The sequence below is a fragment of the Arvicanthis niloticus genome, chromosome 13 (assembly GCF_011762505.2).
Source record: "Arvicanthis niloticus isolate mArvNil1 chromosome 13, mArvNil1.pat.X, whole genome shotgun sequence".
NCBI lineage: Eukaryota > Metazoa > Chordata > Mammalia > Rodentia > Muridae > Arvicanthis > Arvicanthis niloticus.
Genome location: NC_047670.1, coordinates 51,137,515 through 51,155,512, shown reverse-complemented (window position 1 = coordinate 51,155,512; position 17,998 = coordinate 51,137,515). Strand labels below are relative to the sequence as shown.

At 46.8% G+C, this 17,998-nt stretch overlaps 1 protein-coding gene and 1 pseudogene across 1 annotated transcript in view; both read right to left on the bottom strand.

The window, feature by feature from the left end:
* The window catches only part of Iqank1 (IQ motif and ankyrin repeat containing 1), a 33,931-nt gene that overhangs the window by 10,069 nt on the left and 5,864 nt on the right, over positions 1–17,998 (bottom strand). The window contains exons 3-6 of the mRNA XM_034516040.2: positions 1,117–1,250; positions 767–931; positions 465–656; positions 272–397 (exon numbers count right to left, since the gene is read on the bottom strand). Coding sequence (XP_034371931.2) covers positions 272–397; positions 465–656; positions 767–931; positions 1,117–1,250 — 617 coding nt within the window. The remainder of the gene's footprint in view (positions 1–271; positions 398–464; positions 657–766; positions 932–1,116; positions 1,251–17,998) is intronic.
* Positions 8,356–8,694, bottom strand: LOC117718642 (cytochrome c oxidase subunit 7B, mitochondrial pseudogene; annotated as a pseudogene).

Sequence of the window (17,998 nt, the reverse complement as noted above, 5' to 3'; positions counted from 1 at the left end):
CCATCAGGTGGTCAGAGCACTGGAGGGGCTAAGACAAAACCCGCGCAGAAGGTGTTCCTGGCAGACAGCTATTTGGTTGGTGAGATGGAACCAGATGCAGAATCTAGGGGTCCCAGGATCATGGCGTTTGTTTTCCTTATGAGACAGGGTCTCTATCAGGCTTCTGGCCGTGAACTTCTGTTAATCGACCTACCCAGTGCTGGGATTACAGACGTGCACCACCACCAGACCAGAAACCTTTGGAGTGGGCATGCTCATGCCAGGGCCACACCTGCTCCGGAGTGCTCCCATCATCCGCGTACACCCGGGGGTCTGCTCCAATCTTCAGAAGCACCTCCACGGCTTCCAGGTGGCCCCCAAAAGCTGCCCGGTAGAGTGGCGTGCGGCCGAAAGCGCCCTGCGGAAGGGAATTCCTGAGCACGTGCGGGGACCAGGCCCCGCCCTGCTGGGCGCACCGCGCCCACCTTGCTGTTGGGGTTGGCACCCAGCTCCGCCAGCAGCTGGATGGCCCTGGCCTGCCCGCCCGCCGCCGCCTCGGAGAGAGGCGTGTTCCCGTGGCTGTCCTCGCACTCCACGATGGCCAGGCGCCTCTGCAGCCGCCGAGCCTTGCCGGCCTCGTCGTAGCCCACGCCTTCGCGGGTCATCAGCTGCTCCACCTGGGCGCAGGGCAGTGTCATCTCGGCCTCCGCCCCGCCCGGCGCCCCGCCCACCGCGCGCCCCGCCCACCGCGCGCCCCGCCCCGCCCACCCGCTGCGGAAGCACAGACCTCCTTGAGCACTTGGCGGATCTCGCCCACGTCCCCTTCGAAGGCGGCCTCCAGCAGGCGACGCCGGCGCTGCAGCTCCTCCCGCCGGGCGCGCTCCTCCGCCTCCTCCTTCTCGCGCTGCCGCCGAGCCGCATCCTGCTCCCGGCGCACCAAGGCCAGGTACGCCTGCAAGACGTGGCCTGCGGTCACCGTCCCCAGCGCCCAGAACACTGCCGCAGTGTCCGCAGCTCACGGTTACCCTGTAGCCCAGACATCATGCACATAGCCTTGAGGTCCCCGCCAAAAACCCAAGGTCACGGCTTCGCTCCACACTCTTGGCACTCGGGGTCTTGTGGCTAGGCCCTGCTCACCTCTCTCTGCAGCTTCTCCATCTCATCCAGGTACTCCCGGAGCTCCTGCCGACGGTGGGCCAGCTCCTTTCGCGCCAGATATTGCCGGATGGCACACTGGATGACAGTGGCAGCTTTGTCCTCTGCGGTTGGCGCTGGAGTGAGAAGAGTAGGGATTTGGACTCCAGTGCTCCTTCCTAGCCACCACCCATGCAGCTACTGGGCCCACCGAGAGGACCCACGCGGTTCTCAGAAAGCATAGAGGACAGATGCAGTGACTGTCATGCCTGTCTCTCAGCACTCAGGAGGCTGAAGCAGGAGGACCCACGGAGTCCAATGGTTTAAAACCAGCCAGGGCTAAATGGTAGACACAGTCTCAACAACAGTGATAAAAATTCCTCAACAGCTGAGCCTCAATGATGTTCCTTCAGTAGAGCCAGGGAAGAAGAGAGCCAGACATGAATGAGCAGGAAGTCCACGTCCTCAGGGCCTGAAAATCTCTAGAAATCTATGGCTAGAAAGAAGTTGTAGGAAGCCCAGTAGGAACGACAGAAAAACAGCCCCTGGTCCTCAGGGCTCACCCACCAGAGCCAGCAGCTCCTACTGGGCTTGGCCCAACAGATCCTCAAAGCCTGGTGGGGCGCAGCTGTAAACTTCTCCAAGTAGAGGATGTTCTCAAGTGCTCGCAGCCCACGGCCCAGGACACTCAGACGTTCGAAGGCGAGAATCTAGAACGTGGGCATAGCCCCATATTCAGACCATTTTACAGAGGTCTATGTGCTGGCCTGGCACAGTGGCTTCCAGGAGCAGGGGTCAGGAAGATACCATGCAGTCCCTCCTGTCACTAGCTGACCACCGATGAGTAAAGCCATGGGGGCTGTTTCACCCCACAGGAGTCTCTGTCCATTTGTGTGTGTGTGTGTCTGTCTGTCTGTCTGTCTGTCTGTCTGTCTGTCTTTCTGCCTGTCTGTCTGCCATGGTAGGGCCACAACAGTGATATCAGCAGCATTTGCAGAAAGCTGAAGAGCTGAAAAAAGGCAAGCAACAAGCCAAGTGTCAGGAGTACCATCTGCACAAGAGATAGATGCAAGTCTTATCTAACAGGGACTCTAAGTGAAAAATGAGTCAGGACAGACAAGGAAGGAAATGGAAAACAAGATGTAGCTCGACAGACATGAAAAGCAAGAAGAGTGGGCACTGTGTGGTGGGTGGAGAAGGGAGGTCCCAGGTAATCCAGTCCAGGAATAAATAGCATGGAGCAGAAGGCAGGAGGAAGAGACCAGAGCAAGGCACAGACAGCAAAGTCACCTGATAACCTGGTATCTCCAGGACACGGGCAGATGGTGGACAGAAAGGACCTCGCTTAGAGCATCAAAAAACAAAACAAAACAAAAAAAAACAAAAAACAAAAACAAAAAAACCTGAAACGGAGCCACCCCTGAGGCACACACTGCAGAACCAGGTACTCCAGGAACAGAGATAGGAAGGTCACTTGATCCCAGGGGTTGGAGGCTAACCTGGGCAACACAGTGAGAGCCTCTCTCAACCATTTCCCCAAAGAAGAAGAAAACCCTGAAGTTAATCTGTGTTCATGTGTGTGCAGGTGGGCTTGGCTGAATAACCAGTGAGCCCTAGGGGTCCTTGTTTCTGTCTCTCTGGGACTGGAACTGTGTGGTTTTCAGGATTGAAGTCAGGTCCTCGTACATGTGTAGCAAGCTCTTTGCTGAATGAGCCATCTCCTGGTCTCCAGACATGAATCTTTTGATTCTGCTAAGCAAGCTATGTCCAGGCCCTATTTTATTTTTATTTTATTTTATTTTATTTTGAGATAGGTTGCAGCAAGACGATATTTAACATTCCTCCAAATGTTTTATGGGCAATCCAAAGTAGACAACTGAAGAAAGAAGATGTGTTTTTTTTTTTTTTTTTTTTTTTAAATAAAATGGTAGCTGGGTGTGGTGGCACATGCCTTTAGTCCCATCGCTCAGGAGTCAGAGGCAGATGGATGGATCTCTGAGTTCAAGGCCAGCCTGGTCTAGAATGAGTTCCAGGACAGTCAGGCTTACACAAAGAAACCCTGTCTCAAAAAAACCCCAAAATTAGAAATAGATTTAGAACACAATAATAAGAGTGTTCTTAGGCATGGGATAATGATAAGAACATAAAGATGTTTGTGGAATTAAGGTAAGATTGAAAACATTTGTCAGAGAACAGGACCCAGTTATAAACTTATGAGTATAAGCAAACAAAACTCTTAAGAGTTCAGCTGGGGCTGGACATAGTGGCTCATACTTTAATCCCAGCATTTGGAGACTAGACCCAGACAGGTGAATCTGTGAGTTCAAGGCCAGCCTGCTATCCATAGTGAGTTTCCCAGCCCAGCAGGGGCTATGTAGTGAGGCCCTGTCTCAAAAACAAAACATATCAAATTAAGAACTTAGTGGATAAGTGTAACAGCATAATAGAAAGAGCTGAAGGCAGAATCAGTAACCCAGAACACAATACAAATAAACTATTTGGAAAAAGACAGAGACAAAAGAAAATGGCTTAATGCAGGTAGAGTTGGAATAACACATAGATTATCCACGTTGGAAGAGAGCATTTTGAGACATGGTTTCTCTGTCTGTTTCTCTTTCCAACAGGCTGTCCTATAGAACTTGAGTTGCAGACCAGCCTGGCTTTGAACTCACAGAGATCTGCCTGCCTCTGTCTCCCCAGTGCTGAGATTAGAGGAGTGTACCACCATGAACTGCCTAGTTGAGCTCTTTTATTTGACTGGAAGAGATCTTTGAAAGTTAATAAAAGACATCAAGCCACAACTGTGAGATGCAATGGTAAATATGAAAGTTAGCAAGCACACACACAAAACTATAGAGCTAGAGAAAATTGTCAAAGCTAAAGGGGAAAAAAGATATATGCAAGAAGCAGTAACTTTATTTAAAAGCATTAATACAAAGCCGCGGCATGTGTGTGCCTTTGTACAAAAAAGGTATGCTTCCCATAGAAGGGAGCTCTGACAAATTAGACTCGAGAAAGAATGAAGTATGCAAGAAGACAGATGTGTGAATAAACATGTACAAAACAGTAATGCAGTTTCTAGACAATACACACACACACACACACACACACACACACACACACACGTTGGGGACCGACTTTTAGCAGAAAGCGGCTATCAGCTTTGCAGCCATCTTGAGCCATATACCCTGACATGAGACTTGGATTACAATAGCCTACAACAGCTGAGCACACTCTGATAATCTTGGTTTAGATACCTTGAGATTAAAGGTGCGTAATTTAAGAGTATAATTTAGAAGTATAGAGATCAGAGTTAGAGACAAGACCTAAGGGCATGATTAAAGGTGTGACCAAAAGGCGTGGCTTAGAAGTGAGACATATAAAAGGCAGAGACAGAACAGATCAGAATCAGACACATCAGACATTAGGTAGAAGACACTTGGCTCTAGAGAAAATCAGACACTTCAGAGAGTACAACTTGGAGTACAACTTGGAGTTAGTTATCAGACATTAGGGAGACACAGAGGAGAGAACCAGACACAGCAGAGAGAAGACAGGTAGCAGGGCACTTGGAAGAGAACTTGGAAGAAGTAACTTGGAACTTGGAGGCACTAGGGACTAGGAACTAGGGACTAGGAACTCAAGACTTAGGACTTAGACTAAGAAGAGACTGAAGAATAAAGGGGATTGAAACACACTGTCTGGTCTCCATTCTTCGAGTCCGACCTCACTCTCTCTCTTGCTGAACCCCGACCCGAGGACCTGAGCAACAGCTTGGGCCGGAATACAGTGGCCACCCAAACGTGGGTCGGCCCTGGCCGAGACATTTTGCTTGGGCCGAGACATTTTTTGGCCGCCCCAACGTGGGGCTAGTGTGGACCCCAACACACACACACACACACACACACACACACACACACACACACACACACGGCATATGAGAAAGACACTGCATTCTATAAAACTCCACCCATCTCATGGTGCTTCCAGCATGTTCCCTGAGCCTTGCAAGAGGCTGACACGGATGCTTATGGCTTGAGTTTCAGCAACCACTTTAGTCTCAGGATTTTGGCCAATTGTGAGTCTCTGCAGTTGTTGCTGCCTGCTACAAAACAACAAAATGTCTTCTAGCTGTGGTAGTTTGCATAAGAATGGGGCCACTAGGCTCACCTATTTGAGTGCTTAGTCACTGGAAAATAGAACTGATTGAAAGGAAGGATTAAGGTGCCTGGTCTTCCATTTGTCAAAGTCCACTACAGGTGGACTTGGAGGTTTTAAAAGCCCATGCTAGACCCAGTGTCTCTCTCAGCCTACAAATCAGGATGGTCTCCTTCTCCAGCACCGTCTCTATCTGCCTGCCACCGTGCTTCCTGCCATGATGAGAATGGACTGACCCTCTGAAACTGTGTGTCAGCCCTCAATGAAATGCTTTTTTTAAGAAATAAGAATTGCTTCGGTCTTGGTCATGGTGTCTTGTCACAGCAACAGAACTGTGACTAAGACGCTAACAAATTCTGACAACAGTGCTCATCTATGCATAAACATAGCTACTTCGTCACATCATACCCATTTAGCAAAACAACAGCAGCATCTTCCACGCTGGCATCCATGACCTCACAGGCCATGGCTTTTGGCCAGGTCTACAGCACCAGATATGATCTCCCTCCTGTGGATCAGGCCTCAGGTCCAACCAGAAAGCAGTTGGTTACTCCAGAACAGACTTGCACCAATGGACATGTCTTGCCTGGACAGTCAGCAGTGTCATGGTTAGGGTCCACAGCTGTGCTAGACTCTTAGTGGCAATCCTCACCCAGCAGCCTGTATGGCCCTTTCTAGCACTAAGAGGGTGAGCTAGCAGGGAGGGAGCTTCCAGCTCAGTCCCCAGCTTGAGTTCTGTGTCTTTAGAGAAAATAAGTCTTAGCACTAGGTTCTTAACATCTATCTCTGGTGGCAGCCAACTGCAGTGGCATTTGCAAGTATTATTGTGGGGCCTCCATGACCTGCAAATCATTGGGTGGTGGCTCACCTCTGGCACAGGAATTTTTATTTAACAATACATAGCTTCTGGAAGCAGTTTTATCTAAGCACTCAGGGTCCGCCATTCAAATTCATATTCATTCTCATTCTCTCTCTCTCTCTCTCTCTCTCTCTCTCTCTCTCTCTCTCTCTCTCTCCTCCCCCTCCCTCTCCCCCTCCCCCTCCTCCTCTTCCTCCTCCTCCTCTTTCTTTCTTAATTTGTTATATATACAGTATTTTGCCTGCAGGCCAGAAGAGGGCACCAGATCCCAGTATGGTTGTGAGCGTCCATGTGGTTGCTGGGAATTGAACTCAGAACCACCAGTGCTCCTAACCTCTGAGCCGCCTCACCAGTCCTCAAACTCCTCTTTAAAAAGGGGAAATGTCGGGTTTGAATTAAATGAGCAAGTATCAGTTTCCCTGTGGCTTTTCCACACAGCCTCAGTTTTGGTTCATCTGCTGCTCCTACTCCGTCTTCCTGTTCCCTCTCCATTTCCGCCATTAACCCTGAGCATTCCTTTCACCTTCGTATCGCATGTGTTTTGTTGCCCTCGTACCCACAACCTAAAGCCTCTTTTCTCCCCCTCTCATGGGCTCCTTTCTAGTTTCTTGGCCTTAAACACACTCACTTCCACATAAATGTACATATATAAAAATTAGAAGGCGGGGGCTAGAGAGATGGCTTGGTAGTTAAGAGGACTGACTGCTTTTCCAGAGGATATAGACTTGCATCCACATGGTAGCCTACAACCATCTGTAACTCCAGTTCCCGAGGATCTAATGCCCTCCTTTGACCTCCATGGACACCACGTGGTGCACAGGAATACATGCAGGGGAAACACATATGAGTACATAAAATAACTTTTCAAATTAGAAGGAAGAACATGCATACAAGAGAATATGCTTTGTTTCTGAACCTGGGTTAGCTGACTTAATGTATTATTTTCCAGTTACACCCATTTCCTTCCAGATTCCATTTTTCTGTATAGCTGAATAAGATTCTACTGTGTACAGGTACCACGTCTCCATTATCCATTCATCACTTGATGAACATCTAGGCTCATCCCATTCTCTACCTGGTGGGAATGACTCAAGCAGCAGTAAATGTGGATTTGCAAGTGTCCCTGTGGTTGGATACAGGTTTGTACCAAACAGTGTTATGGCTGGGCAGACAGTAGTTCTATTTTTAATTTAGTGGCTACACATCCCCCCTTGGCATTTATCATTTGTTTTCTTGATGGTAGCCACTTTGCCATTTTGATTGGCTTGAGATGGGATAGAATAGTTCTAGTTTTCATTTCCTTGATGGCTACTGATGTTAAACACTTTTAAAAATATTTGTTGACTGTTTTTTGTTTGTTTGTTTTTTGGGGGGATGTTTGTTTTTGTTTTTAATACGGGGTCTCTCTGTGTGTCTCTGGCTGTCCTGGACATATTTCTTCTTTTAAGAACACTCTGTTCAATCCGGTAGCCCATTTTGTGCTGGGTCATTTGTTGTCTTGATGTTTAGTTTCCTGAATTCTTTATATATTCGAAAGTACTGGTCCTTTGTCTGATGCCTAGCTGACAAGGGTTTTCTCCCATCCCATAGGCCACCAATTCTCTCCACTGTTTCCTCTGCTGTAAGAAGCAGGTTGATGGCTTGAGATTCCATTTGTCAATTGTTGGCCTGATTTCCTGGGTGAGGGCTACAAAGTGGCACACTCTGTTTCCAAATTCTTGCAGGTCTTAACAATGTATGCCATTGCACCAACCAATAATCCCCAAAGTCTCTTATCTCTAAGCTTTTCCTCCTCTCCACTCTTAAAAATCTTTTTCTCTCTGTGATTTCTTGGTTCTCTGCTCTCAAACCAAAACCAAACCAAATCTCTTAAGACTATTATGTAAATTCTCTATCTCTGGTTGTTGATTTTTTTTTTGTTTTTTTGTTTTTTTTTTTTGTTTTTTGGTGGAGAAGTTGTTTTGGTTTTGGAGACAGGGTTTCTCTGTGTGGCCCTGGCTGTCTTGGAACTCGCTTTGTAGAGCAGGCTGTTCTGGAACTCTGAGATTTTCCTGCCTCTGTCTCTGCCTCTAAAGTGCTGGGTTTAAAAGTATGCGCCACAACCTTCATGCAAGGCATTTTTTGTTAATATATATAATATTATATAATTATGTAATGTTAATATATAATATTATATATGTATATATTAAGATTTCAAGGTACTTTTATTTCTTTATTTGTTCTTCAGTCTGCCATAGTTTAATGACTACATGACTCGTTGACTTGGCATTCACTTATGAGTTGGTTTTGAAACAATTCCTTGATTATTGTACCAGCTGACATGACTGATCTCTCCGTTCCTTTGGGGCGACTCTGCCAAGAGGGGACAGGTTCCACTCTATTCCACTTTGTGTGGCTGTATATGTCCATGTAGAAACACAGAAGATGCCTCCACCTGCTAATATAGCATTTCCATATTTGTCATGGAAATTAGGTGTCCTCTTCTGATGACTCTGCCTTGCCATCACTTGCTGAATGTATCCAACTTGGAGATGGCTTCGTGCATTTTTGGCCAAGGGCAACATCTTGAGGAGGAAAGATGTAACTTCGGTGACTACAGCTGCTGCCTTGGTGCAAATTCACCCCAGCTACCCTTGCCTCTTTTTTTTTTTTAGCCTGGGGCCAAGACTCTACTACTGACCTAAATCCCCAACCCCTGAGTTAAACTCTTTTTTTTTAAGGTTTATTTATTTTATGTATATGAGTACACTGTAGCTGTCTTGAGACACACCAGAAAAGAGCATCAGACCCCATCACAAATGGTTGTGAGCACCATGTGGTTACTGGGAATTGAACTCAGGACCTCTGGAAGAGCAGTCAGTGCTCTTAACCGCTGAGCCACCTCTCCAGCCCTGAGTTAAACTCTTATTTGAGAAAACAGGTATTTTAAAACAGCAATGCTGTTGCTTGCCTCCGGCTCAGCTGATGACCTCATCGTGACAGCGACCATGTGGCTGGAAACCATGTTTTACTAAGGTTAAAAGGAGAGTACATGCCATGTAACTTCACATGTAAGATGACCATGTGGTATAAGCCAACTAAGGCAGCACCCCTGAACCTTCTTAGTCCTCCTGAGCCTTCTGCTCAACGTTATGTCTCCTTTTTAAACTAAAGAGACACAGGTCTCCAAAATATATTGGATTAGAATGGAGTTTTGTATGGTGATAAATTCCTAAGGTTACAAAGAGGTCTACTCAGGTTAAGAAAGGCTGACTAAGAGATTTACAGCTAATCTCTCCTGCCTTTGCAGTGTTCAATCCATGATTCTAGAAATTTTTAAATAGGGAACAACATGTTTGATAAATAAGGCATGTTTGCTGTGAATTCCTAAGGTTTACTCAGGCTAGCAGTAACTGACTTGAAGATACGTGTCTAGCCTCTTTGTTTTTGCTAATTTTGTTGGTCTTTAGCTATTTGAATAAACTGAGTCATATAAGAAACTGATATAGCCGGGCAGTGGTGGCGCACGCCTTTAATCCCAGCACTTGGGAGGCAGAGGCCAGCCTGGTCTACAGAGTGAGTTCCAGGACAGCCAGGGCTACACAGAGAAACCCTGTCTTGAAAAAGAAAAAAAATGAAAAAAAAAAAAAATGAAACAAATGAAAGAAATTGTGGTATTCTTTAAAGGTACACTATGAAAGGACCAAAAAGAATAAAGTTCCCAGTCTCTCTGTGAACTGTGTTTGTGGTTTACATTTTTAGTTTGGTGCTAAAGGCTCTTCAGTTAAATCTTCAACTCAAACTTAACAAGGATAAAATCGTGATCTTGTAAAAACAACTAATGAGTAACCTTCTGGAGATAAGGTTAAGACATACATGTTTATGGCCAGTCACTTTGTAAATGATCAAATTCTTTAATGTGCTCAGAACCAAGCACATGGTCACGCTAAGTACAAATACAATTCGTTACAGGGATGAGCTTTAACCTCCTGAATGTTTTCAAGGTTAACGCTGAACAAGTAAATAAAAATAAGAAAAGTTCATTAAACCTAATAGATGTTATCGTCGCCTCCTGGAGATCTGCTACATATGGCATTTAAAGTGTCTGGGGAAAAAAAACCTTCCTGTGATAGACAGAAATGCCAGCTGCTAGTGGCAACCCTAAGGTCTCCAAAGATGACCATAGGAACAGATCACACAGGCACATGCACACCCAGACTGTGTTAATACTAACCACTGGGAAAAGAACTGCCCTGCCCACACTGTAGTCACTGTTGGGTTGACTACCCTCCTCCTCCTCGCCAAGGTAGATCAGATCAGTTTTCCCAAGTTTCTCCTCCACAGGGACATCTCTCAGACCTTCAGGGTCTGGCAGCTGAAGGCTAATACTGTTCTCTGTGACTGACAAAGACAGACAAACTCCACCCCCAGTGAAATCATTGAGATTACCATGAGGGAACCCAGGGTAACTGTCCAGGATCAGCTAAGTCTCTGCCATTCTAACTAATGCAGAGGCCATTTGGATTGAAATTCTTGCTCTAATTTATCCTTCTCAGATCTCTGATGATGTTGATGGCTAGGCTTAACAGTTTAGTAGCAGCAAGCACCCAGTTCCCCACTACCCAAGGGTGCAGCTGCCTGGTCAATCCATTTTATATATAAAAATGAGACTCACAGACAGTTTGCCTTGCTGGCAGACTTCATTCTGAAAAGAGATAAACTTCCTAAACAGGTTTTAGGATCAGTCTTTACTGTTCCTCTATGTAAAGAAGCTTGTTCTGCAGTAGTTGTTGACAGTGATCAGCCACTTTTGTCTCCTGGTAAATGACTGGGTGAAAAGAGAGAAGGTTTGAGGTTTGTAAGTTCTGATGGTCTAAGAAAGTCATTTAAGGTATATAAATGCAAACTGTAAAGGTCGGAGGAAGTGATTTAAGGTTTATGAAAAATGAGAAATGGTTCAGGTTTCTTCCCCTTTCTATATGCTATTGTTATATTAAGAATTCAAAAGTTTAAGGTTTGGGCATTAATCAGTGGAGTTATGATAAGCTATTAATCAATCTAGCCCTGGTAAAGCACTGCTAATATTATCATAGTCACAAGCTCAATTTTTAAAATGTCCTTTGGCTATTTTCTAAGTATAGACTGAGTGTCTCCCTTTGTGCTGAAAACGTCATTGACCAATCTGTATACCCAGCCCTGGACAGAGGAAAGAGCGTTCATGCTTTTAACCCAAAATCATTTTGGGGGTCCCCAAGTTTTTGCAGTGGCTCAAAGGCATGAGTGTACTCCAGCTGCTTGCAGACACTGGTTAACTGCTTCTCCTACAACGAGGATGTCAGTGCATATTACACACAGCAGTGATGCTAACTGATCTAAAACGTTCTCTCTCTTTGTAAAATGATAGAAAAAGGCGCCACATCCTGTGCAGCTCTGCCCTGGCACCCTGGCTAGAGCCACTAAGGGGATGAAGAAAGGATAGAGACACACATGCAGAAAAACTGGGGTCAGGTGAGCAGTTGCTCTGGCGGAGCTCAACCTACTGTGGCTATAACCTGGACCTCAGCGTGATTATTATGTGCAGCACGACGAGGAAGGGGCTAGCTAGTCTTGGACTGTAAACACCAGGAGGACAAAGCTGTGGTTGCTAGTTTTACACACTCAGGCCAGTTGTGCCTTTGTACACAGGCATACTTCAACCACAGAAAAGAAGCCTTCACTGTCTCCTAACTCATATGGGGATATAGGCTTTGTCCATTTCCCATGAGGCCTTGGTCATTATCATGGCTGCACCCCTGTCAACAACCCATATCCATTCAGAACTTCATGGCAGTCAGTGTCTCAGCTGGGGTTTTACTGCCATGAAGAGACATGATGACCATGGCTGGCACATGTGTTGGAGGCTGTTTTGGAGCAGTTTGCAGTTAATTGGAAATCTGTTGGGACAGATATAGACTAGGAGCAGAAGATAAAGTTAAGCACCTCAGAGGAAAATGTTTACCCTAGGTGTATACTGGAAACATCCAGGCCTGTGACCTTGGTAATTAGGGTTGTGGGAGGGGAGACAGAGATGGACCTCATCTTCAGGTTTGGGCAGTAGACAGAGAAGCTTAGGCTGTTGATTGACGGGAGTACTTATCTGGAGTCTGTTTGACAGGTGGCTCTAAGTTGAGACTCTCTGAAGCTTCCGAGATCTCAAAGCCCACCCTCTAGTGGCACACCTCCTCCAACAAGGCTCACCTACCCTAACAAGGCCACACCTCCTAATAGTGCCACTCCCTATGGGCCTATGGGGGACATTTTCTTTCAAACCATGACAGCCAGTAACCAAAAGAAAGGGAAGGGGCTGATAGCAAGGTGGCTTTGTGGGTAAGGGAGCTTGCCACCAAGTCTGACAGTCTGAGTTTGATCACTGAAACCTAAATAGTAGAAGGAGAGTGAACTTCTAAAAACTGTCTTCAAACGCCCATATGTGTACACATGGATTAATGCTGAAGACACCGTGTATCGTGGTCACAGGACACAGAGAAATCAAGCCGCAGCTGAGCACGCTCCCTCCACGCTGGTTCGCCCTCCTAGTGGTGGAGGGCGCTGTGCAGGCTTCTTGGGGAGGATTGTCATCCTCTCTCACAGCTGTGGACCCTAACTACGACACCACTGACTGTCCAGCAAGACGTGTCCTTTGGTGCAACCGTAGCAAGTCTGTTGTATAGTAGCCCAGTGCTTTCTGGTTGGACCTGAGGCCTGATCCACAGGAGGGAGCTCTCATCTGGTGCTGTAGACCTGGCCAAAAGCCTGGCCTGTGAGGTCATGGACGCCAGCGTGGAAGATGCTGCTGTTGTTTGGCTAAATAGGTATGATGTGACTGAATAATTATGTTTGCACAGAGCGCTGCTGTCAGCCTTAGTTAGAAACGTTGTTGTTGTTGTTGTTGTTGTTGTTGTGGGCAGCAGTATCTATAGAAGTTCCTGTGCTGAGGTTATTGGATGCTCAGCCATAAATGAGACATCTACATGGTCCTCGGCAAGGCTCGGGGAACATTGCAGACGAGATGGAAGAAATAAGATGATCAAGGAAAAGGGGTAGCCTGCTGTACGATGCTGTTTTCCAGGCAGGACGTGGATTGTTATCATCTTAAACTCACAGCAGTGGATATCTACAGGAGACCTGCTCAAGACTGGGTCCACCAACATTCTTCCCCCATGCTGTGGGGGAAGGGGAATCACAAGGCTCCACCCTGAGACCTGTGGTCAGTTAGTGGTTGCTAGGGAAACGAGAGACATTTTATTCATTGGTGTAGCCACTGATGAGGTGGCCATGCTCCTGTAACTAGTCCCGCACCCACACTCCTATAAGTAACACTGTGAAATGTGTCCCCCTCGCCATATGAAAATAGAAGAGGACTGGTCGGAAAGACGGCAGGGATGGGGGAGGTGGGAGGGGGACAGAGAGTCACGAGGGTACATCAAGATAACATTACATATTTATGCACAAATGTTAGAATGTACAATTATTATATAATTATCTATGAGTAACATATGATAATAAACACACAAAAAAGGTTTAAAAGAAGGGACATTATACAATCAAAAGTTGTACTACACACCAGTTCTGCGATGCACGCGTGCAATGGCCAACCATTGATGTGCAGAAAAAAAGAATCTCAGCATCGAGGATGAAACAAACGACTCTACGGCAATAGCCTGAAGCTGCTGTGTCCCTAACACGGGCGGAACACCAGACAGAAGGAAGTGGAGAAAGAATACATGTAACACAAGAAAGCCTGGGGGACCCCCCCCCACCAAGAAAGCCAGGGCTACCTAACACATGCACATGCTGTCCAAGGGCACAGGGGGTGTTATCTTGGAACACAGGGCAGGGGTCTCCGAGACTCCTTTGCAGAGCATGTGCTCTACCGTCTTAACCAAGGGATCAGGGACAGAATCACAAAGAGATTAGGAAAGTCTCAGGGATGGGTGAAGACACAGCACAGGAAAATCAGCCAGGGCTGGTAAAGCAGTGCTGGAGGGAATTAGGAATTTACTATTACACTAGGAAACAAGACCAGCAGCCCACCTTTATGACTTAAAGAATGACAAAAGGAAAACTAGACCCAAAGACAGCAGAGGAGAGGAAATGAAGATTAGACAGAAACAAAATGGAAAAAAAAAAAAAAAAAAGCAGAAAGCACTTGCTGCTCTGGCAGAAGAGCCGGGTTTGGCTCCCAGCACCCACTCCAGGTCTCTCACAACTGCCTGTAATCCTAGCTCCAGGGGATGACCCATCACCCTTTCCTGGTCATTTTAGGTAACTTTATGCACACATAAACGAAGATACATACCCATAACTGAAAAATAAAAACTAAAATCATTTTAACAGGAGAAATGAAAGGGGGATCATACTACTGATTCTGAAAAAAAAATGATAAAATTAAAATAAAAAAAGGGTAACTGTATGGGAATATGGGTGTAAGGTAGGGTAGACCAATGGGTAGAGAAGAGATTGATGTCTCTCTCTCCCGGCAGGGTCTGAAGAAATAGTTCAATAGTTAGGAGCACCTACTGGTCTTCCAGAAGACTTGAGCTTGTTTCCCAGCAGTCGTGTGGGGGAGTCACAACGACTGATAACCACAGCCTCAGAGGTCCAAGGCCTCTGGTCTCTGTGGGCACCTCACTTACATACACACCCCACACCCACATGCTCATAGTTTTAAATAATCAAAATAAATTCTTAAAGGGTAAGGGGGCCACAGTTAAGAGCCATTCCTGCTCTTCCAGAGGACCCAGGCTTGGTTCTTAGCACCCACATCAGGTGTCTTACGACCTGTTTCAGTTCTGGGGAATCCCGGGCCCTCTGAAATCAGCAGCCACCTGTGTGCACAGGGTACCGGAAATGTAGGCAGGCATACACATACGAAAAAAAAAAAATAAATCTGAAGGGAAAAAAAAAAAACCGATAAAGAAAAGACCTAGACACGGTGCTTCCTGCTGGATTCTGGATTCAGGTAAAGAGCTGGTGCCCACCTGCCTCAGCTTTTCCCGTGTGGTAAAGAGTAGGGAGCGCTTCCTCTTTAGTCTAGAGGCCAAAGTCCTCTGATACTAAAGCCAGGCAAGGCAACCACAAGAAAATCCAGGTCAGCAGCTCTTAGGAACATGAATACGGAGTCCCTCCACCACACGCCAGCAAGCTGAGTTCAGTAGCCTAACCAAGTCTTCTCCACCGTGATCCAGCAATAAGTCGGATTTATTGCTGGGCTGTGAGGATGATTCAGTATATGAAAACTGACAAATTCGATAAACCTCTCCAAGAGAATGAGGGAAGAAACGTATAATCACCCCAGATGATACAGAAAAATGTGGAAAGAAAGCAGGTTTTCAAGACATTTAACATGTTAGACATGGATAAAGGCTCGTACGAAAACCCTGTGGCGAGGAGCATCATAGTCATCAGCAAAAGACCAAACGCTTTTCCTGTAAGATGAGGGAGAAATGTCAGGTGTGGCGGCCCACATCTTTAATCCCAGCCCCCAGGAGGCAGAGGCAGATGGGCCTCTGTGAGTTTGCCGCCAGCCTGGTCTACATCATAGCCAGGACAGCCATGGCTATGTGGAGAGACCCTATTTAAACAATCAAAAACATGGGATGGAAAGATGGCTCAGCAGTCAAAAGCACTGGCTGCTCTTCCAGAGGACCCAGGTTCGATCCCCAGCAACCAAAAAGGTGATAGCAGCCACCTCTAACCCCATTTCCAGGGGATCTAGTTTATTCTTCTGACCTCCACAAAGCTATATGCAGGAAAAACACCAATACGAGTCAAATAGTTTTTTAATAAAAAAAAAAAAAATGAAGATAAAAGAGACTAGGGAAAAGAAAGTCAGCTTCTTTTTCATATAACCCAGAACTGGGTGAGCAAAAAGTAAAAAAGGTGTCAGGTAGGAGAGGAAGGACAACATGCCTTCAGAGCCTGAAAACACTAAGTAGGCCACCAAAGTCTTGTGAGAACTAATAAGCAGATTCGAAACCGATTCTGTTTATACAGTGGGGTTTCAAAGTGGCCCTGTGTATAGAGTAGAGGGCAGGGCAGGCGGCACTGTGACTAGGCCCAGTTCCAGTGGGTCCAAAAGAGTACTGGGGCTGTCCTGTACATAGGAATGGGCAGACTTAGTGGCCCACTCCACTCAGCACTCACTGGTCGGTGGAGCAAGGGTCGTCATGGGAGGTGGGGCCAAGTGAGAACCCAAGGAACATCCTCCCTTCCAGGAGTGAGCCTATACAAAGTGTGTTCCTTGGGAAGAATCATGGATACCACCACCTCCGCTCAAATCCACTTCTCTGGCCCCTGCAAAAAGCAAATCAACTTTGATGGAAATCAGTTGATCACAGGAGGCGATTCCTGGGCGGATCCACACACACTCCTGGTTGTTGATGGCTGACTGCTAAGGTGCAAACACTCTCCTTTTCTATGTCCTGAGGAAGAGTAAAGGTGGCCGAGCCTCGTGCGGTACAGACAATGATAGACTCCCCCTCTCCCTCCTCAGGGTGAGGCTACTCAAAGCGTCTCTGTTGTTGGGGTATAGTTCATGAAGGCCTAGGCAGGCCTAACAACACCTCCCAAAGGATGCCTGTGTCCTGGTCTCTGGAACAGGTCAGTTATGTTGAGTTTATGGCCAGAAGGAGATCAAGGTGCCGGTGACCTCAGGTTGCTGACCAGCAAGGAAATGGGATGGTTACTCTTGACAACTTGACAGGATTTTGGGTCTCCCAGGATATACACCTCTGGGTGTGTCTGTGAGGTAGTTTCTGGAGACATTTGTTCAAGACACACCCTGAATGTTGGTGGCATCATACAGTGGGCCAGGGTCACTGGCTGGATGAAAAAGAGAAAGGGAAAGAACACCAGGCATTCTCCTGCCACCCTGGCCTCTCTTTGTTTGGTTGGTTTTGTTTTACTTTATTTTTTGAGGCGGATTATCTACTCTTAGCCCTGGCTGGCCTCAAACTCAGAGATCTGCCTGCCTTTGCCTTCCAAAGGCTGGGATGAAAGGCCTGCGCCACCAGCTGCCAGACCCATTCATCCCTCTCTGCTTCTTGACTGTGGCTACGAACATGATCAGCTGCCTTGGGCTCTTGCTCTCATGCCTTTCCTGCTATGATGGACTGCGATTTTCTTAAACCATAAGACAAAAGAATAAACCCTTCCTCCCTGAAGTTGATTTTCGTCAGAGCAACAGGAAAAGTGACTGATACAAGAAATGATGCACCAGTCTTCACAGAGACCCAGTGTGCACACAGGGAGGTGAAGGCAAAGAATACAACAGGGGGAGGGGCGGGGGCGGGTAGCCTCTACTCAGAAAAGAGAGCAGAAGTCCTCTAGCAGGGCAGGGGTCTTAAAGCTGGGAGAAGGAACAAAAAACAGATTTGGTCACAATGTCATTAGAAGGAACAGGCTCCGTGCCACCTGCTGGTCTGGCTATCCAGCTGGCTGCCAACCCACAGGACTTCTGGATAGCAAACATGTATGCATATTGCATATTGTAAGAATCTCCACTGGTGGTAATGGTCCTTGCAGCACAAGGAGACAGCTCAACAGAGTCCTTGAACATCTGGACTGGGGCTCTGGAGTCCACAGGTCTGGGACACACACAGATACCCTAAGTTAGAAGAGAGACTGTCATATCCACAGCTCCATTTAATCAGCTCTGACCCAACCCAGACCTAGACATGGGTGTCTTCTGTGGTTCATCTGTGCCTCTGGGTGGGAGTGGATGGTGGTAAGGCAGGTCAGGTGTGGTATATACCTGGATCCAGATGAACTGCCAACTTCTGCCCTATGTCAGAAGTTCCTGAGACATGGCAGGGAGACACAGTCCCCTTTAGGAACACTTGCCCACCA